This window comes from Podarcis bocagei (assembly GCF_964188305.1).
Source record: "Podarcis bocagei genome assembly, chromosome: 3".
In the NCBI taxonomy this organism is placed as follows: Eukaryota; Metazoa; Chordata; class Lepidosauria; order Squamata; family Lacertidae; genus Podarcis; species Podarcis bocagei.
In genome coordinates this window covers 43917211-43943304 of record NC_138127.1, presented here as the reverse complement: position 1 = coordinate 43943304, position 26094 = coordinate 43917211, and the positions used below count along the sequence as shown (strand labels likewise).

At 41.0% G+C, this 26094-nt stretch overlaps 1 protein-coding gene across 11 annotated transcripts in view; it reads left to right on the top strand.

Annotated features, from left to right (window-relative positions):
* Positions 1-26094, top strand: part of PTPRK (protein tyrosine phosphatase receptor type K) — a 335265-nt gene that overhangs the window by 241182 nt on the left and 67989 nt on the right. For all 11 annotated transcript variants that reach the window (XM_081187606.1, XM_081187611.1, XM_081187608.1 and 8 more), the window contains exons 8-13: positions 6392-6694; positions 11271-11380; positions 13341-13542; positions 17173-17272; positions 22634-22907; positions 25840-25876. In XM_081187606.1, coding sequence (XP_081043732.1) covers positions 6392-6694; positions 11271-11380; positions 13341-13542; positions 17173-17272; positions 22634-22907; positions 25840-25876 — 1026 coding nt within the window. The remainder of the gene's footprint in view (positions 1-6391; positions 6695-11270; positions 11381-13340; positions 13543-17172; positions 17273-22633; positions 22908-25839; positions 25877-26094) is intronic.

Below are 26094 nucleotides of genomic sequence, written 5' to 3'. Positions count from 1 at the left end.
TGGAGATAATCTCTACAAAGGGGCACTGATATTGAACTGTCATATTGTGTGTTGCTTATCAAGCGCTAAAGAAATCGAATTTCATTTTAGCCATTATCTAGAGCTACTTATTAAATCATTCTGCTGTTGAAAGGTGGCTGATGGGTCAACAGGTTTTGTGTCTTTTCTTCTATCTGTCTGTCTATTATTAACCTTTAGAGAATACTAAAGCTATTATTCATTGTATCTTATAAAGTGGTGCTCAATCTTCCTGATCCATAATGGTGTGTATGTGTACCTGCCATGGCTATAGTCTCATTCTTATATATGCAATTTTTGTATTGTTGCCTGGGAATGTGTGGAATTTCTCTTCCCTTATTACTATTGAAGAAGCATCAGTTTCATCTCTGATACAAGGCTTAACATTTGATACTAAATCGCCAGTGATTAAAAGTACACCTTGTGGTGTTATTGAAAAAATATAAGGATGGGCACAATTCTTACAATTCTTCCTTTCTCCCTCCTTCCCTTCAACTTCTTGTTTGGACCTCAGTGCATGCATATTGCAACACAACAGTCATTATACAGAATAGAAGGATTCTCCACACTGCTCATGCATTTATCCAACCATTGCACTCTTCCTTGGGGGACTGATTGTGCTGAATGGGACCTTGCAGAGGACAGTGATGGCTAGAAGAGTGCATGAAAGATGGCATGGACATCTCATTTGTGTAATTGTCCGTTTGCTGCAGTGCACAATTTATTTTTTATCCATAAGTATAAAGACACATAGCACTACATTAAGCTCCAGATACTAGCATTTTGGGTTTCATACAGTACTATACAAAATTACAGAGGATAGTGTTGTATTCTTGTGTGAGAAGACATTCCTAGGCTAAGGTAAACAAAACTGCTATTTTCAGTGGGGTAGTTGTTATGTTAGTCTGTCAAAAGCAACAAAGGCATCTTAAAGACTAATGAATTTATTATGGCATAATCTTTTGTAGACGAGGGTCCAATTCATCAAAAGCTGGAGTTTGTGTTGATCTTTGATCCAAATTCCACTATTATCTGCATTCTATTTCTCTTGGAAATAAATGAATTAGCAGTTTATTTCAAGTCATAAATGGTACATTATGGCATGATGTGGCTTACTTCATTTGAATGAGTTAGATGAGAGAGTGGATATTTTGTGCTGGTTTAAAATCATAGAATTGTAGAATTAGAAGGAACTCCAAGGGTCATCTAGTCCAACCGCCTGCAATGCAGAAATCTTAGCTAAAGCATCCATGACAGATGGCCATCCAACCTCTGCTTGAAAACCTCCAAGGAAGGAGAGTCCACAACCTCCCGAGGGAGACTGTTCCACTGTTGAACAGCTCTTACTGTTATGATTTAGCTTTCTGTTTGGATGAACACTTTTATTGTTTTATATTTGTATGGTTTTATTGACTCTCTTACATATTTCTATTGCAAATCGCTTAGGGAGTTCTTGTTGGGTGATAACGCCAAGGCCAGTGCCTCCCCCCCCCCCCCATGCAGCGTCACCTGGGATTCATCCCTCCGGTCTTTCATCACGTTGATGTGACCCATATCCAAGGATGTGAGCACACGACTAGCAGAGTCCAAACAGAAGCTAAGCCTTGAGGAGTAACATCTAGGCCTAATTTATTGCAAATTAAATCAAACAGAATGGAACAAAGAAAAATATGGCCTCTCTCTCTTTCTTTCTCGGAGCGAGAACTGCAAAAACAATGGCTATACAGAGCGGAAACAGTGTATCTCCCTTTCCACTCACAAGACTCCAATAATCAGTGCTGGAATGTAAACAGACATGTGATGTAACAATCCCACACATCTGCAGCACAGGAGGAATGGAATTCTCAACAGTTCTATGGATGTGTAAAGTGATATATAAATAGCACACTGGAAGCAGTGGTGGAGAAACCCTCTCCAGTACCCGGGGCGGGGCAGCCCGTACGGAGTGCTCATGTATGGCATCCTGTACGGAGTGTGCATGTGTGGCATCCTGTACGGAATGTGCACACGCGGCAGCCCGTATGGACGGTCTCTGCCGCTCTACAGCTGGAGGGAGGCAGGGGCCATCTTGTCACACACACACCCCACAGTGGCATCTGGGGCAGCCTGTCCCCTCCACCCCCCCTTCCTACACCCCTGACTGGAAGGTTGCTTAAGCTGAGTCCTCACTTAGCAATGAGTTACGCTTCTTTTCAGTCTCTAATGCACAGAGAGTTGTACATTAGGAGAATAGGCATTCCTTGAATCTAATTAGAAATTTGATTGGGTGTGTGTGAACAAGTAAGCTTGTGAGCCTCTGTGAAGATGAGAATAATAAAAAGTATAACTTGATGCCCTTTGGAAGTATTGCCTGCATCTTGGAGGCAAAGCCCTTAGATAGAATTGAGTTGCAAATGGGCTCAGCTGACATTCCGTAGGGCAGAGAAGCCCGGAAGAGTAATAAACGGAGCACATTAGTTCTCTTCCAGTTTCAAATGAAATTATTCTTAATGAGATGCAATTAGGTTTTTTTGGAATTTACTAAACAATCTAGCGACCTCTTATCTGGCAACATAATTATTAGGAGATTACTTTTTACTGAGGCTCTGCAGATGGAGGCTTTGTGGTGCAGCAGTTTAAAACAATTGAACCTGATCTCCAGAGACCCTGTTATGAATGTTGCTCCGAGAAGAGAGCAAAAAATTGCATTTTGAAGCACCATTTTCAGCAGCAGAGGGACAGTTGGCAGAGTTTACCAAGGCTGCTGAGAGCCGCTACAGACTTTAATTACCATCTCAGCCTTAATAGAAATTGGTTGGTCTCTGCCAATGGTAAGCACGGTGGTGAGAAATCTCAACTTGTCTTTCCTCCCCACTCCCTCCACCCTTTTTCTGGCAGGCAAAATAAAGGATGCCTTTAATGTGCCTTCCAATACTGGGGCACGTCTGTTACATTGCAAGGAACTTTGAAAACATTTTCTGCTCCACCTTAAACTTTTTTTAATATCTAGTGTAATGCGGCCAGAATGCTTATTAGTGTTCCTGCCTTGAGGAAACTAAATCAAAACACTTTGAAATTCAGTGTGACAGACTGAAACCTCACATCCCAGTCTTATTCTTCGCTGTTAAGGAGGTTCAAGCAGTAGCCTTGATTCCAGGAAGCGTTGCAGTAAATTGTGTTTTGGGCCAGGGGAGGGTAAAACTACTTTTAGCCTTTCAAGCAAATGCAACGTGAAATTAAAATGTCAGGGCCAAACCAGTCAATATATTCACTGTGTGTATACATTTAATGTGTTGCCGTCTTCTTTTTTACTTTAACAAGACTACCTATGGAGGAGGGACGCATCTGACAATTCTAGTGACAATTCTCTCAAACGTCCGTCTGTAGCTGCTCTTCAGCTGCAATGGCAGCTTCCCTCCTAGTGGAACAAGGAAGTTCAGAGGGAGGGGATTTTCCATTGGGTGCCAGCACAGGAGGAACGAATTTTTGGTTGTTTTTAAAACACCCAGCACTCACATGCTATAGACTGACTTCTGATGGTGCTTTCCACAGCAGTACAAAACAATCTCCTAATAACTGTGTTTACAGATAAGAGGTTTATTTTTAAAAAATGAATAATAAGCAATTATTCACCTAATAATAATCACCTAACTTCACACACACACGGACAAGCAGAGGGTGAGGATCAAGATGCCACTTCTGATGACTACAGCAATGTATCATAATGGAAATAAGAAGAGTCCTGCTGAATCAGGCCAAAGGCCCATCTAGTCGAGCAACTTGTTCTCACAGTGGCCCACCTGATGCCTATGGGTACCCCTGAAGCAGAACCTGAGTTCAGCAGCACTCTCCCCACTTGTGGTTCCCAGAAAGGTGTTCAGAGGCATACGGTCCCTAGCAGTGGAAGTAGATCACAGCCATCGTAGCTTAGTAGCCATGGAATGTAAACCATAAACAGCTGAAATTGGAGAACTTACCCATCTGTCTCAGAAGAAGCCTAGATATTGAAGTCGCTTGAAACTTTGTCAAAGTTCCAAAAGTGTTTTAAAAATTCGAAAATAAAAAGGAGAGATTCCTGTGTGCAAACACACAATCACAGATAGCTTTTTTTTTTACAGTCGTTATGGCAATGTCTGGTTACAACACTAAATCAAGAGAGTGAGCCTAGCCTCCTTTCCCTCCCTCTCCCCTTCCAGTATGAATTCCCCTTCCCTTTTAGATTCACAACTGTTTATTGTGTCATTCAAACCTTAAACTGTGGTTAGTGAAAGCAAGCTGACTTCATAAGGCATGGCTTGAAGTTGGTTTGCTTCCACTAACCTTAGTTAAGAGGGTTGTGGGGTTTTTTTAAAAAAAAATTCGTTAATTCATTTTTTCTGTTTTCAATACAAACAGACATGCATTGAGATTGCTGGGGTGGGAGGAGATTCATAAATAAGTATGGAAATGAATTGGATGGGAGAAGGGGAAAAGAAAATGGAAAATGGAAGTGAAGGTTTCTGAACTTCTTCTGGCTGTACTAGAGGAGACATGGAACAAGCAAGCCTGGGTGGAGACTGTTTTTTCCCCCTTGCAGTGCTAATCTATGGTTTAATATTATGTCCAAACTAGCTCAGGGTGAGTTTGCTTTGAGCTTAGTGGATGATGACCAAGCCAAAAGGCACAGGTCATTGGAAAGCTACCCAGGTGCTAGGAGAAGGCTCCAAGAAGATTCCTGTGTGCATCCACGGTGCATCCACGTACATATACTTTCCGCTTGTTCATGAGGGGGTTGCTGATTCTCCAACTTTTCGCACAACATGAAATACTTCTCCATAGGCTTCCTCTCCTTTAGGCTTCACTTTTAGGGAGCTATGTTAGGAAGGAGGAGGGGTGAAAAGCTTATTCAAGTGCATGGCCCTTTGAAATCCAGGCCTGGACCACTGGATCTTGTCCATGCTGCTACACACTGAAGGCAGCATTTTGCAGAGGTCCTTGCATTCATGAAAACAAGCTGATTATCGCTCAGGTGGTTGAATATATATTTTCAACATTGGTCTCCTTCATCCTACTTCATAAACTCAAACTATCTACCTCTTTAATTAATAAATTAATAGCTAATACAGAAGAGAAAACATCTAAGTGGAAAGCTAGTCACTGTGAGGAGTAAATCCATTAATCTGTATGTAGCACACTAATTCAGAAAAGCCCATGTATCTGACAATAATATATACAAATGTATTGCAAGGATGGGGGGTGGGGACGGTTAAATGGTTGCATTGTCTTGTAAGCTGTATGCTTGAGTACATTTATTGGAGCCCCTGTTTGGCTGTGCCATCTGTGCCTTGTGCTGTTTGCTTAGTTAAGATTTTTCGTTTGATAAATGAGCGTTCTTAAAAGACAGTGAAGGCTTATGAATGGATAGAAGAACGCTTGGCTCATTTGGCTTCACCCTTAATCTGGCAGAATACTGAGATACACAAACTATAACTTCCTGCTGTAAATAAATATACCAGGAATGTAGAATGTAGGAATGCAGTGTGTGTTGAGTGAATTTTTAGTATATGTGGTCATGGTCATGACTTTCATTGTGTAATCACTTTAATTAAGTCAGGCTATAAAGTTAGTCTTGCATGAGGAATGAATACACTAGGGAGATGGTGATGGATTGATGGCTGTTGAGGGAGTCAGACAAGTGTTGCTGGTGTTTTCCAGTTGAGTGGAGAGCTGTGCACATGTTAATGGTTGAGCTTGGGTGATAGTGCAGACCTTTACCATCTATGGTGTTTATAGGGGGGCGGTCAAGGAAAGAAGAGCCTGACATTTTGTAGTGGTGTCGTATTTTTGTTTTGGCTTTTTTTGTCGATGAATAACAGCATTACCCAAGTAATAAATTTTAATTAATATCTGTATCATTTTGGTTACTGCTAGTTTAGTAGAGCAATTAGTGTAATTAGTAAACAGCATTGCTTGGTGGCATGATAAATCACAGTGCAGAGCACACTGACTCTTCACCAGGATGATATATTATCCAATTTACTCAAATTTAATGCATGCCGAAAGAAACCGCAAAGCACACAGAAGCATAGCAACAGCTGTGGTGGTCTTTGGTTGCTCTTGGTGGGTTTGCTGTCAGAGACTTTGAATTGGCCCAACAATGTCAGCTAATTAAACATTTTAGTGTGGATTTTTTTACAGTTGTCGTTCCTTTTTTTAAAATGTAGATTTACAAATGTTTGTAAATGCTGGCAGATGTGACAGCAGAACGGGATGGAATTCTTAGGTCAAGTCAAAGCAGATATTCAGTGGGCATTGTGCAGACTTAATCCACTAATGAGGGTTCTGTATTTCTTGTGTCACTTCTATGCTCGAACACTCCTGAAAGTAGTTCATGTTCTCTCTCTGTGTGTTTTAGAGCCTATGAGAACACCGAAAACACTGAAGATCGCTGAGATCCAGGCCCGACGCATTGCTGTGGATTGGGAATCTCTAGGTTACAACATTACTCGCTGCCACACTTTCAACGTCACGATCTGCTACCATTACTTCCGTGGCCATAATGAAAGCAAGGCAGACTGCTTGGATATGGACCCCAAAGCACCTCAGCACGTTGTGAACCACCTGCCTCCTTACACTAATGTCAGCCTCAAAATGATCCTGACTAATCCTGAGGGGAGAAAGGAAAGTGAAGAGACAATAATCCAAACAGATGAAGATGGTAGGTTCAGATTCTTCTCTTCTTGATGCCTTAGCTCTCAAAGCAGGTGTTGAAAGAATTCTTAGCTGTGTTGCCTGCTTGAAAATTATGTTTACATGTTCGTGCTAGCCTGTGAATAGCTGCCCATTAAAAAACAAAATGCCCAGACGTAAATGATAGTCATGTCAGCACATATCACTGTAAATAGCTTACATGGATTTTTGTTTATGTGCTTTGCTTGTACCAACCTTTAATATTGGAGAAAGGGGATAAACTCCAATTTGAGTGTGCAATGAGTAGCTTTAAAGGATAAGGAATGATCTGCAGATCCACAAGTGGCTGATAGACAGGTGCAAAATGAGCCTGGTGCCTGGCAAATTTCGATTGCTAGTAATAGTGACAGGCAAGGCATGTGGGAGGGGTTTTAATGCAGGAGAAAGAAGGACTGATGAAAGTCCATAGGTGACTCTGTGAGGGTACCCATTAATGCTGGTACTAGCATTACATCTGAACCTGGCCTAAGAAATGTCAAAGTTGTTGAGAAATGGAAAATGGAAAAATATATGTCAGTGTTTGTTTGTCTCTAAATTCAGAGTCATTTCTACAAATTCATGTCTACAGTGCTGTGTTCTTACAACTCACTAAGTAATTATATCTGCATATATTGAGATTACTGCCTTAAAATATCCTTTATTTACTTCTGCTAACAGCATAACTTTATTTACCTTATTTGAGGGGTAATAAGGGACACTTTATATGTTTACAAAGCTCTTTAGTGATTATCCTTTTTATGAATCTAAATTTTCAACAAATTAAAATAGCATTAAATGAAGTTCCTAATTAGATGGAAATTACAATATGTAGAAGTAGCTTAATGTTCATGTAGTCAGGTTTGTGACTAACTGCATATTTAAAATGCAGGAATATTGGCAAATGTGTATCTCTTAAAAGCCTTGTGCCTAAGCAGATTTACATGTTGCACCAGGGTTGCTACCCTGCAATGCTCCAAATATTGTTGGACTCCAACTCCTGTCAGCCCCATGGCCAGTGGTCAGAGATGATAGCTGTAGTCCAGCAACAGCCAGAGGGCACCGGGAGCCACCCCTGTTGTGACCAGTGCCTCATCAAGTACAAGCAAAATACCCTGTTCACTTCAATAGAGAGGGCAGCTTTATATGCTCAAAGGAATGCACCCATAGATTCAGAGTCACGTGAGATACTGGATTGGAACAAGTAGTTATAAGGGAAAAGCTGAATCATTGTCAGTTGTTCCAGCATCCCACCAATAACCTCAACTAAGATGTGGTATAATCAACAAACCATGGTTTCAGATCATCTGGCACATCAGAATCAATTCATGTATTTTGCTAACTGGACTTTGATGTAATGTCTGAATCGATAAAGCATTGATCTGATTCCAGAAGCCACCACATCTAGATAGGATTCCTGAGCAGATGGAAGAATAAAGACATGCTGTTCTAAACCAGTTCTGCCTGGTAGTTTAGAACCTTCACCTATGGTTGATACACAAATCATTAACTGAATTTAACCAAAGAAAGGTTGGAGAGAGGGGTGTATATGATGTGAGGATGTAGAATTTGTAAGTATTTGCTAAAATGTATAAATAAAGGGTGTGGCAACCATTCACTCGTTTAGAAGAAAGCGCATAATTGCTGTCAGTTGTGCAGATGAAGTGACTCATAGCCCCAAATGAAGCCCGCTCCCACATGGCAGAGTGGCAAATATTGCCCCTTATCTCAGCTGTGTGGGCTACAGTTGGGAAGTGCTACTAAAAAACCCTTCTCCCATTACTGGCATTTGGGTAATTGGCACAGTTGATTCAAGATGACATCATTGGATAAATGGCCTTGAAGTTCCTCCAGTTGTACACAAACCAAAGCTTTAAGAGACTGAAAGTTTTGCTCTATCCCTGATACATGCACCACTTGGCCTAATTTCAAAAGCCCTCTGCATGTGATCAGTCCAGCTCTCTGGCAAGAGTGACCTGTCCCTCCCCAGGACAAAGAGAATAGAGTGACAGAGAGGGAGAGAAAGTGGTGGTTGGCCCTGGCCTAGCCCACCTCTCCTACTTGATGTGGGGGGAGGGACTCCAACCCTGTACTAAAAAATGGGTCCCTCCCATTCCTACACACACACTGCAACACATCTTATTTTAGTTGACATTTTATTTTAGCTATGGCCTGAGGTAGGTGACATTAAATTAGGATAATCTTCGTGGACTGCAGCCGCATGAATCATTTGACAGTGAACATATTTTTAACAAAAAACAAACAAACAGAAATTATAATATTGTATAAGTATGAATCTATCTGATATCTGATGACTTCTGTTCTGGGTTCAGAATCAAAGTGTCCCTAATGTGTCTCTGAATAATGCCCAATTTCTTTTCTGCAACCTAATCTGTGTTTTTGACAAATTGTAGCACAGTGTTACATTTTATTTATGTGTTTTTTTTGTTGCTGGTAAACAAAGATGCAAATTATACTAATGCGCTGTTTCCAGTCAACTCTACTTCCGCCAACAAAATATATGAATCCAGGAGTGTGGAATGTGAGCTGGCTGCTGGTTTCTTTCCCTTGGGGTCCTTAGAAAGAAATATGGGGATACAAGGAAAGACATAAATCTCTTGCAGACCCAATATTGCCATCTCCAGATGTTCAAAAATCTGTGATTTATATACCTACAAAAAAATGTATAATACAAATGTGAAGTTATATTATTTTACATACTGGGATCTTCAGGTGCTCGTATAACAATTCCATATTTCCAGCTATCGTATGCCCTTTATTTATTTTCTGAAGCCAAGTCTTTCTCCTTTTCTCTTTCTCTCTCTCATATCAGATATCCAGCAGAAGAGGCAGGGAGCTGAGACAGAAACAGTAGTTGATCAGAAAGGGGCCTCTAAATAAAAACTCTTTAGCACTTGTGCTTGGGAAAAACTATTGGAGGAATAATAGGCAGGCTGGTCAAGAGATACAGTGTCTAGTAGAGATGGGACAAAATGAGCTTTGAGCTGAAAGATAGTGGAGACCTGGCTCCCCCTTGTTATGTTTTATTATTTTCAGTTCCAAGGAGAAAGTAGTATAGGGCAAAAGTGCACCCAAGTGTAGGTAAGTGTTTGTACTATTAGCAAAGAGCTCTCTGCCTGCTAAGTCTGGAGCAGAGTTGAGGACCCAGTTAGCCAGCAGATGTGGCTGAACTAACACTCCCATCATCCCTGTCCATCGCCATGCTGTCTGAGACTGATCTGAGTTGGGAATCCAACAGCACCTAGAGTTGCCCGTCCCTGGTCTAGAGTCTAGCCATTAAGAGGGGAATTTTGCAACAAATTGATTCTTCTGTTACTTTGGTATTATGACTTCTAGGGGACAAAAAGAAGTGATTTGTAGCAGAGCTGAATCACATATCTTTATCTGAGCTAACCAACCAGTTATTTAGCTGCTGGATTCTAGGCTCTCTGTGGGGTGATGGTTTTCAGTCCAGCAGTCTTGTATTCAGTTGCAAAGCACTTTAGTTGGCCATAAGCTTGCAGCCTTAAATAACTCTGTTTGTAATGAACACTCAAGCATTGTGCATACTATAATCATGTTCATTTGCTAGACACATTTCAGTGCAGTCTGTCATGTGCACATTCAACTGCCAAAGGATGTCTATCACCTGGGCTAGGCCCTGTGCAATATATGCTCCATTTGAACTGTAGACAAGAGAAACACAGAGCACTGCCATAGAAAACAGAAAGATGCCTACAGCACATCAGCAAATGCCACAAAACAGCACAGGGGGACTGTCAAGGGACATCAGCCATCATTTCTGCTTGAATCTTTGTCAGTATTGTGAAGCAAAGAATAGTAGTCTTCAGTTGACTGATGGGTGAATATAACTCATGGAAGCTGAGTACTGGAATCTCATCTGTGCACCTATAGACTTTTTGCTCCATGAATTTATTTTTAATTCACCACATTAATTTGTTTGTCCCAGGGGCAGCATATTATTGTTAGTTTCATAGAATCTGAAATAATTCTGACACTTGTGATGGACCTCTTGATATTGCCTACTGCTTATAGTTCCTTTGATTCAATGGCTTTGTTTCTGCCCATTACAAATTTGCAACATGTTTTGGGAACAAATCTTTCAGAAAGGTCATATATGGAACTCATTGCATTTTAAGGTTTAAGAGCGTGAGGCTCAAGGGGGAACAATTTAAAAGGTAGGCTAATACAAGTTTAAATAGAAGTAACTTGTTGGAGCTTTCTTAATTTCCCCCTCCCCTTTGCATTGTCCCACACTTTCTTTTTAGATACACACCTTTGCCAAATGATCTGCTGATAGTTCCAACAGGCTGTAATGTGGCTCATAATTCACCTGTGGAATTGCAAAGCTGACTTATTTTAAACCAATTTATTCATGGTCCAGGCTGCTATTTAAACAACAATCCATACATTCTCAAAACCAAGCTGCCATTTAATGTGGCTTGATTCTAAGCCCAATACTTATTCATTTGAGGGGGTTATCTGACTTTTGGGATGATTGTTTCACTAACACCTTTAAACCTGGATGTTTTTTGTTTGTTTTACAGTGCCTGGTCCTGTACCAGCAAAATCACTAAAAGGAACTCCCTTTGAAGACAAGATCTTCCTAAACTGGAAAGAACCTATGGATTCAAATGGGATCATCACACAGTATGAGGTATTTAAAAAAAATAATGGCTGTGGTGTCCTGTGTTTGGAGTATGCACAAGAATCTTGGGGATATGTACATTTTCCCTAAAACTTTACGCTATGCTTCATTCTTCACTGGCATGCTGGTCTTCAACTTAAGAGTGTGCCAATGTAGTTGGCCCGGAAAATGTCTCCAGTCAAAATTATCCTGATCCATATTCAAAACTGGCTCTGAGGAATCCAAAAGAACTATTTCTTCCATTACTTTGTAGGAATGAGATATGTTATAAGTTTGTCCCTTCTTTTGAGTCTCTTTTTGGTGCATGGGAATTTAATGATAAACTCTCTTTTTTTTTAAGTGAACTCTTTTTCTGTGCAGAACAGTAAAGTATATAATAATGTGAATCTATTCATGGTGCTGTCCACACAATAACTGACCTGAGCCTGAAATCAGTATGTCATAATAAACCTTAAATTAAATTACAGAATGGTTGAACTATTGTGATTAAAAAATATTAAGAACTCCTTCTAAAATTATATAATGATACAGGCTTGCTCTGCCAATAGACTTTTAATAAATGATGAAACCTAGAGCTTAAATTTGTAACTTTGATTTAGATCTAGTAGCATTAATATATAGCTTTCCTGAATCATGATTTAATGGAGCCCTGTCCAGTGAAGGCTACAGGTAATATATGTGAAAATTTATTAATAGAAACCTGACAATTCTAGTCTTCAAGGTAACGTGTTTTTCCCCTTCAAGAAACTCTGAATGCAAATTCTGGTGATTCAAAAAGCAGCAACAGTGGTTTGATGAATGAGCCCTTGGGGAAGGAAGGGAAAACAATAATTTTGCACCAAATTTCCTGTGTATCTATCATACTCTGAACTGGGCAGCCTTGACAATATTACTTTTCTGCTTAAAAAACAAATTAAATACTTACAGGAGGCAGTTAAATGCCATCATATTTTACATGACCTAGCATATTTCTGCTTAAACTCATTAGCACTTTACACTCTTGAATTTCACCACTATACTAATGAAAAAGCTCAGTATATCGTTGGTGGGCTTGAATACATACGTAGTATTGCTTCACTATATTTAAGTAGTACTTTTTAACAGAAAGAGAGGAATGAAGGAAATAAGCAGCTGTCTGCCACTTTACGATAACAAAGCAAATAAGAGGGCTTCCTGCCTTCACCTGGATGACAAGATTTGAAGTAGATATCTGATTTTGTAGAGAAATTAGAAAAAGCCCACACAACTTGTGGCTCAACAGCCATGTTTGGTAGCCTGGGGTCAGGGGACAGGACTCAATATACATCTAAATATTGCCACTTGCCAAGTTGCAGTCAGCATGATTGGTCCAACGTTGTATATAGTAGGTCCAAGGGACCGTTTTCTGCAGGAGGGCCACATCCCCTGGTGATGAACCTTTGGGGGCCTACATGTCTGATGTGCCAGAGGCAAAAGTGGTTGAGAAAATGGATGCAACTCTTCCTGTGTATAGTGGACTATATACCAGCCATGCATGTTTCTATTCATGCACCCACCCATCCAGGCAAGTAAGAGGCATGTTTACAGTTAAAGGACAATTTCCGATCAGGCAAAAGTACTTGAGGATGATGCAGAGCAGGGCTGCTGAGGGAACATGGTCTGGGGAAAGTCCTGGGAGCCAGAATTAGAAGCTTGTAGGTTCCCTATTGTAAAGCCTTAAAATAGTGAACTGTAGAACCATTTTGTTCATCTCATAAAAATTATACAAGCCAAAACATTTTTTCTGATGTTATAGATTGATTTACCGAGCTTACAGAGAGCCAAGGTGGAGAGATTGTTGTGTGTCCATTGCCACTATATGCTAAGTTTGGATTTGAAAGCAAGGTTCTTTCGCTGAAATCCAGAAGCTTAATCTAAACGTTTCACTGATTCTCAGAAATTCCTTAATCCTGCCAGGGATCCTGCTAAGACTCTGAAATTGTTTCCACAGGTCAGTTACAGCAGCATAAGATCATTTGATCCCGCAGTTCCAGTGGCTGGGCCAGCTCAAACTGTGTCAAAGCTATGGAACAGTACACATCATGTCTTTTCCCATCTACATCCCGGGACTACCTACCAGTTTTATATAAGGGCCAGCACGGTGAAAGGATTTGGGCCAGCTGCGGCAATCAATGTAACCACCAATATTTCAGGTAATGGCAAGCACACACACACAAAAATATTTTTTCATATTCTTACATGTTTTTACATAAATTGTTCCCCCTTCCCTTCAGGGAATTCTAACAAAACATGCTGGCTGCAGTCAAGAAAAGATCATTGGGTTTAATTAAACATGCAAGAAGGGGATATTGTGAATGAGAGTGCAAGCTGCATCCCATTCCCCTTGCTCTGTGCATGTTCAAGGGTGATTATCTGCTGTGGGGAAGCCTCCTTTGTTCATGGAGGTAACTGCATGTTTGCAACCCTGATACTCCAGGCATGGGAGCCTCCACGACTACTGGAGGCTTGCTTGCTGAAGACAATTGCCCCTGAACATGTGGACTATGATTGAGATGGAGGGCAGTGTAGAGAGAGAGAGACCTACTGCACTCATGCAGTCTCCCCTCCTTGTGTGTTAATTTGGTCTCCATAATATGGGGGTCACTAACACAGTGCCTGCAGTGCCTGTGAAGGCTGCCTTTGGTGCCCCGGGATAAACCAGAATCCTCAAATTCAAAGCTTTCATTTTTTAACAAATAAAATTGCTACCGTTTTTAGAACTTGAGGTATGATGCAAAAATTACTTGTCTCTCCCATGCTCCCTCCTCACCCCTCTCTTTCGGTCCACCCTTTCAGCATTTTCTTTGCACTCACCTGAAAAATTCTAGCAGAGGTGGGAGAGAGGGAAAGGTGAAGCATGCATGTATAAGAGAAACACAGAAAGATGTCTATGTGTCTGTGTTCCATATGCATGTCTGCACTCTTTAAGAGTGAACATGGTATGGCCACCTGATACATCTTTTGCCTGGTGCTGAGACAAATTATCCCTGTTGCTTTTAGACAGCAACAGCATGTGAGTGTACGAGTGTCTGTCTGTCTGTGTGTGTGTGTGTAATTAATATTGTGCGATCTCCACAATTGGGACCAGCAGGACATAGCTGACTTCCTGTGGCAAGCATTTTGTTCAGTTTGGTCCCCACCCCCAGAAAATTTTGTGCTATGCCACACCCCCAGGCCATGTTGCCCTGGTGCCCACAACACTTTCTCAAATTTAATAAATGTGACCCCTACACAATGAATGCCTGAAAAGGGTTAATGAGTGAATGGTAACAGATAACAAGAGTGTTTTGCACAGTGTTCTGCTCAGGTGGACAAACACTTAGAAAGGAGATTATATACACAGTCTGAAACCCACATGGAGTAATTTGGATTATTTTGCATCCTTGTAGAAGAATATCCAGCCCTCTTGTGCAGTTATACATACACACAGAATCATAGAGGTGTCGAACAGGAAGGATATGCAGGAATGTTTTTGCCCAATGTGGGGCTCGAACCCACAATGCTGAGATTAAGAGTTTCATGCTCTACCAATAGAGCCATGTTCACGGTACTATTTATATAGCATGAGCTGTGTGTTTAATTTCATTTATTTTACTGAATAATGGAAATTGGTGTAGGGTGCTAAAATCCAAATCGAGATGCATAAATGAAAATAATGCACCTCTGATTTAAGGTTGTCCTTCGTTTTATATTAAACTTTACTGTGTTTGCTATCTTTTATGCACGACACAAAATAGGTAAGTAGTGTTTGCATATGAGTAATATCAAATAGGAGGCTAAAGCACCCACAGTTCTTCAATAGCCTAGCAGAAGGTTCTGGGCTTGTTTGGAAACTGAGCTTTGTAGAGCTACTGGAAGTGAGTGCTGGAGTCCTGGGAAATGAATGCAATGTGTCACATCAGCTGCTGTTTCTCTGTATCATCAACATGGCCGTTAAGGGACACACACATTTTGCCACGCCGATACAGCATTTTGATTTTGGGCCAGGTTGCTATACATTATTCACTTAAAGAGCATGGGACGTTTACTAGATCCAGCTATGTTGGGAGATTTTCATAAAATGTTCCTGCTTTTTCATTCTCCTACATTGTGCCATGGATTTAACGCAGGGGTGGAGAACATAGTGCAACAGATGATGTTGGACTTCACATTCCATCAGCCCCAGCCATCATGGCCAGTGTTGAGGGATTGCAGGAATTGTAGTTGTAGATGGGAAAGTACCATAGCTCAGTGGTAGAGCATCTTCTTCACATGCAAGAGGTCCCACGTTCAATCCCTGGACCCTCCAGGTAGGGCTGGGTGACACCACTTTATGAAGTCCTGGAGAATTGGTGCCAATCATTGTAGACAATACTGGGCTAGGTGGACCACTGGTCTGACTTACTATTGGACAGCTTTCTGTTTCCCTGTGTAATCTGAGAAGGCTATGGAGACACCATGTTAGTTTAGCCCTGAACTGATACATTTTGAAATAATTGGGCTAGAATCCAAAGTAGTGCTAAATCTCTTGTTCCATCAGTGCAAGGATGGAAATCCTTGTGCTTTCTAGGGGTTTATAAAACATTCTTGAGCAAATTTGGGAACACTGTAGGACATACAGAGTGAAGGAGAAAGTCCTGTTGTGCAAGCAGAAATCTTTATGCTGATGGGACATAGCAGGATGTTGGTTATCACAGCAAGAAATGAGACATGGGACCATGAATGACTTCTGTATTCAGAAGGAACAAGTATTGACTAGGCTCCCATGTGTATGGCAACTGCAAATCTTATTTTTTTTCCTGTCGAATACATGCCCGAAATCAGTTCATAATGGCAGTACAGAGAGGAGATAGCCTGTCTCTACAGAAAGCTGTATAAGGGTTAGAAGAGAGTCAGAAGCTGCTTGCTGTTGAAATGCAGGATATCCTTTTATTTGAATAGTGGTTCTTTATCACCTGGCAGCCTCAACAGAAAAGTGATTCTGTTTCAAAAGGCTGGGATTAAACATCAGGTTTCTAGAGATGAATAATTTAGGAAGGATAGATTCAAGTTTTCAGAAGACCTGAAAAATTATAATTACCGTATATACTCGAGTATAAGCCGACTTTTTCAGCACATTTTTTATGCTGAAAAAGCTCCCTTCGGCTTATACTTGAGTGAGGGTCCTTGTCGTTGGTGGTGGAGGGGGAACGAGCAGCCTGAAAGCAACCCTTTCAGGCTGCTTGTTCTTTCTCCGCCGCTGCTGCCACCAGCCTCTACCTCTTGGCAGCACCCTAGGTAGGCAGGGGGACGGAAGGGGCTGGGGGAAGAGATTTGTGGTGTGGTAAACTGGCTTATACTCAAGTAAATAAGTTTTGCCAGTTTTTTGTGGTAACACAGTTACACAGTTCCACAATATGCTCCTGCTGTTACTTGAGGAGTATTTCTTATGCAACATTTGTTGAAACACTGAATAAAAATGGTCATGATTTCTTCAGATCATAAGTCTACCCACAAGTTTTTTCACTGAGATTATTTCCATTCATTAATGTACGCAAATATTTATATACCACTCTTCTAGTCATTATGCATCTCTCAGAACAAGTAAAAGCAATGTGCAATGCATTCCAGAAATACAATATTCATCATCATCATCATCATCATTCACTTTCTTCACAAAAGCGAATCAAAGTAATTTATATAAACCATAAAACACTAAAACAACCAACCATCTGATCACAATTGAGAAATGTGGTTGTTTGTACATTGTAGAAACTGGTAGAAAAGTTATGTGTTTTGGCTGATTTTATTTTTCTTCTGATTAGCTCCCACATTACCAGACTATGAAGGTATTGATGCATCTTTCAATGAAACAGCCATCACTGTGCTCCTGAGACCAGCACAAGCCAAAGGAGCTCCTATCAGGTAAAAAACAACCAGCACCACAATATGCAAACCATTCTATAGTTAAAGCCTATGGCTAAACATTTAGATCTGGGTAGCCAACTACTGTCCCTCCAGAAGTTGTTGGACTACAACTTCCATCATCCCCATCTAGCATGGGTAGTGGGCAGAGATGGAATCCAACAGCATCTGGAAGGCCACAGGTTAGCTACACCTGATTAGATAATAAAATAATTTTTCAATTATCAGTAATCTTAGCTATTCAAGGCCGGATCCATTGAAAGACTTATTTGATTTTGTCAAGTTCTTGTTTAATTATTTGATCTTGTACTACCATTAGCATTTGTGAAATATGGAAGATGCTCAATGCTATGCAGATAGGACTTGACATTTGAGTAAACCTGCAACCCTTATATGGTGATATGTTCCTGGTTCATCAGTAAAAGACTTGGGCGGTCTAGGTTCAAGTCCCCTTCTGCCATGGACATACCATGGGGCTATGGGCCCAAGTGATGTGTGCTGGCCTCAGTTCCCTGTTGTTAAAAAGTGGAATAGTGGTGGGGATACATATGCATAGGGGATAATGCCCTGCAACCACACATGCCAGAAGAATTAAGAAAATTTGCACAGCCTTGTTTGCATATGAAGCAAGATGCTGTTTCTTGCTTCAGCAAGTTCTTGGACATGACTTCTGTAGTCTGGATATCTCAGTTTAAAAATCTGTGTTTCACCTCTAGACGATGTGGCAAGTGTTGTTTTTGTTTAATTTTTGTAGCCTTTGATGTGAATAGTTTGTGTTTCTATTACTTATTTATTTAAACTCCTTCTTCCAAAGGAGTCCTGGTGGCAAACAGAAAAGTTAAAACATTACAGTTAAAAATAAAATGAAAACATATGGAAAACATTTATTTATTTATTTATTTTCAAAAAGCAAGTGTCAAGTGTTAAAAACATTTTTAAAAGAATCACATACCCTCACGTGTAATGGTTTCAAACTTGCCGGGAACATAGTCTTTCAACCTGGGTAAACATGAATGTTTTTATGCTTCTCCTGAACATTGTTAATGAGGAAGACAGAGAGAAGCACCTTGCCAGGGAATACATTCCACAAATGGGGAGCTGCCACCAATAAGGCCCTGTCACTGGTCAACAATTCTGCATTCAAGCTTCTGTTTAAGCATTGAATGTAAGCCATTGAATATGAGCAAACCCCAGAGCTCTTCCATATGAGGAAGAGACCCTTATATGAAAGACCCTCCTCACACAGAGGAGCTTTTTATGGTGCAGTAGTATCTGCTCCCTATTTACTATGGCACTAATTTCTGCTCTTTTTAAAACAATTATCTGGCTTAGCTTCAGGTTACTTAGTTGTGGCAAGATAAGTCCCAGCTGACGTTCTGAAACCAGAACATCTCAGGATGTATTTTTGACAGCCCATTTCTATTCTCGATCTCTCGGGAAAATGCCAATGTTAAACAGTTCAACAAACTTACTCAATTTAAATATGCAGCATCTAATTATGTGTTTTAGGAGTCAGCCTTCCTGATATAAATGCTCCCTTGTATTCCTTGCCTGCTTTGTGCACATGCCTCTTGAAGCAGATGTTTGGGTAATCCAATTCAAATTTGCAGGTGCCGTCAATCATTCCTTAAGATGCAACATGCGGCGGTAGTCACAGCTCTAATCATGACATAATCGTGTCTTGCCTGCCAAGCGTTATCTCATAATCTCTAGTTTTCTTTATGGCCTCCTGAAGTTGTAAGCCAAACAGCAGACATGAAATACAAAGGGAGACTGGATGAATCAGTATTTATAATCAGATATTAAGTCTTACTTTTACCAAGCTGGAGGCTCTCAGCTCAGCCGGTAAGGAAGAAACATTTATTCATCAGTAAGCTGCAAAGAAAGGTGATTTGCTTATCAGTGGCAGCATGCACTATTTAAGCCTCTCTACTGAACAGTGTCCCTGAAATTAATAAATAAAGGTGGCAAGTAATTGCCAATGAGTGATTATAAGGACCAACTAATCCAGAATGCGGCAGCAAGACCGGTGACTGGGAGTGGCCCCCGAGACCTTATAACACCAGTCTTGAAAGACCTACATTGGCTCCCAGTACGTTTCTAAGCACAATTCAAGAAGTGTTGGTGCTGACCTTTAAAGCCCTAAACAGCATCAGTCCTGTATACCTGAAGGAGTGTCTCCACCCCTATCGTTCAGCCCAGACACAGATCCAGTGCCGAGGGGCTTCTGGCGGTTCCCTCACTGCGAGAAGTGAGGTTACAGGGAACCAGGCAGAGGGCCTTCTCAGTAGTGGCACCCACCCTGTGGAACGCCCTCCCACCAGATGTCAAAGAGAACAACAACAAATCAGACTTTTAGAAGGCATCTGAAGGCAGCCCTGTTTAGGGAAGCTTTTAATATTTGATAAATTTTTGTATTTTAATCTTTTGTTGGAAGCCACCCAGAGTGGCTGGGGAAACCCAGCCAGATGGGCGGGGTACTACTACTACTACTAATAAGAATAATAATAATTCCATGTTAGTTTCCCCACCCCTCTTTTAAACTAGTGGAGCTATCCTGTTGCTGTTTTCTTTATTTATTTAAAAGCATTTCTAAACTGCCTGATATTTTAAATTGTTTCATTACCTTTGTATCCCACCGCACCATGGCTCTCTCCTTCACTGCTTTATCTTCACAACAATCCTGTGAGATGGGTTAGATGAGGCATGTCCAAAGTCCACTTTGGGGGCCTAATCCAGCCCTTGTAGCAGCATAGGTCTTCCTAAAAAAAGCAGTATAGGTCATCCTAAAAAAGGGTGAAATTGTAAAATAAGCTCAACAAATTCAGTCCTAAAAAAAAAGCTCAATAACTTTGCTTGGCCCTCACGCATGTTCACTTCATCAAATCTGGCCCTCTTTGAAAAAAGTTTGGGCACCCCTGGGACTGTGGGTGGCCCAAGGTCATCTTCCAGTGAGTTTCATGCCCAAGTAGGGATTTGATTTCCCAGGTTTTAGTCCTACACTCTAAGGTAATCTATAAGATGAGCAGTACACCCCACTGGCTCTCATTACTCTCACTGTGTTCTGTTTTCCAGGACTACATAGGAAGAGGGCTGGTTAAACTTGTAGACTGCATTCTGCTTAGCCATGTGTGCAAATAGCAGATTAAGTGACAAAACTGTTCTGGGATTATACTATGGGAGGAGCATTCTCATGATAGATTGTTCATCCAGTTAAAATAAACTCACTGCAAGTTGAAACCTAGATGTTCTTCAAACCCTTCTCCCTGATATACTAGTCTTGTATGTGCTGTACACCCTCCTCAAAGCAGGCAATCTCCTGTTTGCCCCCTGAAATGACATACTCCAGCATCAGATTTACCATCTCGTCTGCTTCTTCTGGTGAATTAAGCTTCAGTGCCCTTGAAATAGCAAAATTTGAACACTCCCTCTGTTGCCTCCCTAAAAGATAATGAATGTTTGTAACTCCTCCCTTGAATGAAACCTTGGTTTCATGTTAAAACATAAATTGAATCATAAATAAATGAAACATTTCATACGCACGCTTCACCCTGCTTCTGCTCTTCCCTTGGGCTTTATTCTTCTAAAGTGGCCAGATATTGGAATTGACAAGTTTACTGATCTCCTGGCATTTTGGAGAGTAAAAGTCTTGTCATTTGTTTTGCGTTGGCAGCGCTCGAGAAAGGAGTGACAGTGTCTGCAGAGGCAAGCATTAAGATATCCGTTGTTCCCAAGAGGGAAAGCCAATTGCTTATGCAAAACTTAGATTGCATTGCATTACTGCCTAGGTTCTTAAGGGAGGGAATGAATAAAGCATGTAGTATTTAACACCTTTTCATGTGAGAGTAGCTGAAAAGAAAATTAGGGATTGTATCCAACTAAGCCTAATTTGAGTGGGTCTTCTCTGAGTATAACTTGGTTGGATATCACCCTAATGGAATAAGCTTCCCCGTCTTTCTCCCCCTTTACTCCAATTTGTCCGCACTGCTTCTCATTGCTTGAGGTCATGCTCACTTTGCTTTTTGCTACCTTAGCAGAGTTTACCAGGGGCAGGGGTGGTGAACCTGAGACTCTCTGGATATTGTTGGATTCCTAGCAGCCCAAGCCAACGTGGCTGCTGATCAGATTTGATGGGAGTTGGAGTGGTGAGCATCTGCAGCAGAGCATTAGAAGCAACTAAAAATATCTCTTACACCTACATGAATCCCAACTAGCTTGAATGATTTCTATGCGACATTGCATGTGGACCTCCATCTTTTTGTATATGGTCCCATTTTATTTTACTTCATTTCATTGTGGGAGTCTAGGAAGGGAGATTTTGACGTACTTGAAAATGCCGTGGTTCTTTTTGAAACAGGAGCTCAATTCAACTTTGTCCTTTATGACACTTTCTAACAGAACATCCAAGTGCTGATTATCAATTAGTCTAACGTTTCAGTTGTTTGCCTCTTTCCTCTATAGGGAAAAGAAGAGCTATAATTACATTCTCTGGTAAAATGAGATTTTTATGAGGAATGACCAAGAGCTGTCATTGCGAGGAAGGTATTGGCAAGTTTAGGCTGAAGTTTGTTTTTGGGGTTAGCATTTTTTCCCCGTCTTTTTTTTTTAATAGGCTAGATGCCATCTGCTCTAGCAATTTGTAACGTTTTTGTCAGTGGCAACTGTAGGGAAAGGAGTCAGACTATTTGGAGGGAGTGGACAGATTTCCGTCCATCTGTGCTTGTATTACAGGATGTCGCTTATACTTTAGATCTGCATAGCTGTGAGCCAAGTTAGATGCCACAGCAAGGTCAAAAGGTGGAGATGCCTGTCGACGCGCTTCTGTCTCTAGTAATATGACAACAGCAAATTGGTGCTTCAGGCATTGCTTGGAGGCTGCCACGATGGGCCTTGAAGCCGAGCTTTCTATAATATCCTTTCAAAGGCAAATGCTGACTTCAAATGCTGCAAATTATCAAGCAGAAGGATTAATCTATTAAAAATGTCTGTGCTTAATGTAAGATCTAGTCCTGGTCTGCTTAATAGTTCAAAGTCTACATCAGTGATGAGAAAGACTTTCCTGTTCCATTAGATCTTTTGGGGAAGGGAGGCTGAGAGCGACGTTGCTGTGGAAATAAAGGAGAGAAGTGAAATTAAAATTAGGGGAAATAAAATGACCACCTTCCACTCGGGGGCTATTGCTGAATATGATTTGGTTATGAGACGCATAAGCTGCCATTTTTAAACCTGCTTCCCTGCTTGACTTGCGCTTCTGAGCCGAGTGTGGTACTATTTGGCGCAACATAGTTACGTGATATAGTGTTGTGTGCTGTCAGTCTGGCATCCTCTTATAAGTCATGTTTTTCTCTTGGCTTTTAACAGCGCCTATCAGATTGTTGTTGAAGAGCTTCATCCTCATCGGACAAAACGAGAAACAGGTGCAATGGACTGCTACCAGATTCCTGTCACATATCAAAATGCTCTGAGCAGTGGCTCGCCATATTATTTTGCTGCAGAATTGCCACCTGGTAACCTTCCTGAACCAGCTCCTTTCACGGTTGGTGATAACAGAACTTACCAAGGCTTCTGGAACCCACCATTGGCTCCCCGTAAAGGATATAATATCTACTTCCAAGCTATGAGCAGTGTCGAGAAGGTAGGCACCTCCCTGAATTTTCTTCTGGGGGGGGGAATCAGATCTGTTGCTAGAGGTTATTTGGACTATAAGGCCAAGGTCCAGAAAGATCTTCATCACACAGACAACTAGCTTGCACATGAGCAGCACTGAGCTTTTGGCTTGTTCCTTTCATACAGCAATCCCTCCAGCCAGGTATGCACAGTAAACAACTTTTGATTTCCCTAGCCTATCTCAAAAGAGGCTTGTTGAGCAGCATGCAGACTTGTCGGAGGGGTGGTGGAGAGGAGTCAAAAGTCACATTCCCTTTTATTTCTTGAAAACATTTTGATGATCCTCTCTTTCCAAACCAAGGCAGCAAACTGCAGTAAAATAACAAATCTCTCTCTCTCTCTCTCTCTCTCTCTCTCTCTCTCTCTCTCTCTCACACACACACACACACACACACACACACACACACACTCTCCTACTAAAACAGAGAGCAGCAAAGTTTAAAACAGCAACCTAAATGTACCCAGTGAAACAGCTTCTGTGTATAGACCTAGACTCATATCCAGCGGTTGCTCAATATGTTTTTGTTCCTGGTATGAACAATATCGCCTAAATAGACAGTATGCTTCCCTTTAGTGGTATCTTCATATCTGCCACCTGAGGCAGGCCATCTCACCCTGTCTAAAGCATCTGGATGGTGGCCAAAGTTGTTGGGTTCTTGTTATCGCAAACCCTTTCTGTGGTTTCCATTTTCAAACGGCATGGCTCTGTGCCATTCATATTCCACACACCATTTCCCCCACAGCAGCTATTACTGTTTGAAAATTTAGTAAGTTTCTTTGGGGCCGTAGCATCGGTAAAATAGATTTCAGCCAGGTATGTTTCCACATTCCAAGGAAATAACGCCCCTCCTACTGTTCTCAGTGCCCAGGTAGTTCAGGAGATTAAATTGCTTCAGGATAAACAAAACCCAGCTTGCTCAGCAGGCCTAATAAAGCGGTGCCCCACATGCCGAACATCAAGTAAGAAAAAAATAAGTTTGTTTTAAAAAGCCACTGTAACTCCCATAGCAGCTACATGTTTGTGAAAAGCATCAGTACACAGGTTTGCTTCCAAATTGCTTGACCACTGTGCTGGTAGGAAAGGTATGGCTGCAGATCGCCATTGCTATTTCCTCCCCATTTGATATCTTGACACCATACAGCACTGCTTCTATTTCAGTATGCATATTGATAGAGAACAAAGCAACAGGAAGTTAAATACTGCAGGCAGCTCTAGGTGTGAAAAGCAACATGACTTGATAAGCCCCATGCTGCTTCTGCCACTGAATCATTTTCCTTTTGTAAATAGAAATACGGGACGGGAAAGGGAGGAAGCAGCATTTAGAACAGTGGCGGAGATATTTAAAACTTAGATTTGAGAATTAAGTATAGTCTTGTATGAAATCTCTGTCTCCTGGTTATTGTGCCCCAGTAGCAGATGGCTGTGGCGCGAGGAGGTGGAGAGGAGGGATTTGGGGAAGATTGCACCTAGATTGATAGGCTTCGGGAAGGTTAATCTGCTTTCAAAAGAAACCAAAGCGATTTCTACCCTGCCATTTGGATTTCAGCTGCAGCTAGTAATGAAGAGATCACAGCTATCAATGACTTTGCCTTTGAGGCTCTAGAATGAAGCTTCGCCTAATGTCTATAATTATAAGAATTAGCTGTTTATCATAGCAAGATGAGGAAAAAGTCACAGCTTGTGAATTTGTGTGCTAGAATAGCTGTGGAACTGGAGGATTTTCCTGATGGGAAAAACTCGTGGTTTTAAAAAAAATAAATATTAAAAATGGATAATTTTAGAATAATTGCATTCTGATATTAGGAAATCAAATTTGCAAATGAAGCTGGAGGTAAAAAGATTGGCAGGAAATCTGGGAGGCCTTATCTAAGTATTTCATTATGTGCCACTATAAAATAGATGTTTTATTAAATCCCATGACCTAGCTTTAAACATGGTTGGAAGGGGCACTTTCTTCCACATGTGGTGGGAAAATGAATAAGTACAGAACTTTCATCTTGATGCCTTAGACTTGATGAGCTTCATCACAGGCTCCAACATTCTCCTACATCTAGCCCACATTTTGCTACATTTTGTTATTTATTTATATTTATAGACCACTTTTTTGGGGGGGGATTATCCAAGCAGTGTACAAATCCAACTACAATTAACATACGACTAAAACACACAGACCAAATGAAAAACAAGTACACATATTACCATCATTAAAAACAGAGATAAAATCATGAAAACAAATGCAACTAAATCAAGTGTCTGGATAGGCTTGCTGAAACAAAAAAGTTTTCAACAGGCTTCTAAAGCTGTAAGAGCATCAGAAGAGGCTGCTGGATCAGGCCAATGGCTTGTCCAGCATCTTGTACTCATAGTGGCCAACTAGTACTGATGGGAAGGCTGAAAGTCAGACCTGAGCCCAACAGCACTCTCTCTACCTACAATTCTCAGCATCTGGTACTGTTGACATAAGACAGCATAGCAAAAATACCTGCTTAATGTCAACAGTACAGTGAAAGTGCCTGCTTGACACTTACTCTTACCCTTCCTGTATTTTTCAGTGGCTCGTTAATAGTGTGGGATTTTCTCATTGCTGAGAAGACTGCAAAGAAAATTAACATTGTCATGGGTGAACCTAAACTAGAAGCCTTTCTGCTTACCTGGAGTCAATTCACTGAGTGTGCCAGAGATCTTGATAGATTAGAAGCCCAGCCTGTAGAAGCTATATACATATATGAAAGGAATTTTAGCTCGGCAGTATACTTTCACTATCAAAAGTGTTTGCCTTATTCATTGTATATGTAAGTAGTTCATAAGTGTATTTGCACAGTGACCTAAACTAACTTTCACTGAATTTCCCAAGCTACTGGTGCTAATTGCATTTTTCTCCCATTTTTCTTCTTAACAGGAGACCAAAACTCAGTGTGTTCGAATTGCTACCAAAGGTAAGAGGTTTCCCCCCCCTCTGAACTTTGGTAACTTTCTTTGGAGCTTATTCAATGTGACAATTCTGTTGCTGTGAATTTGTACTTGGAGCTCAAATATAGTGCCAGTAAATGTTTGGGATACTCTTGACATCTAAGTATGTGACAGAGTGGGGCCTCCTGGATGCTTTGGTTTCTGTTTTTGAGGAGGAGGAGAGGTGCTTATTGGTAAAAAAAAA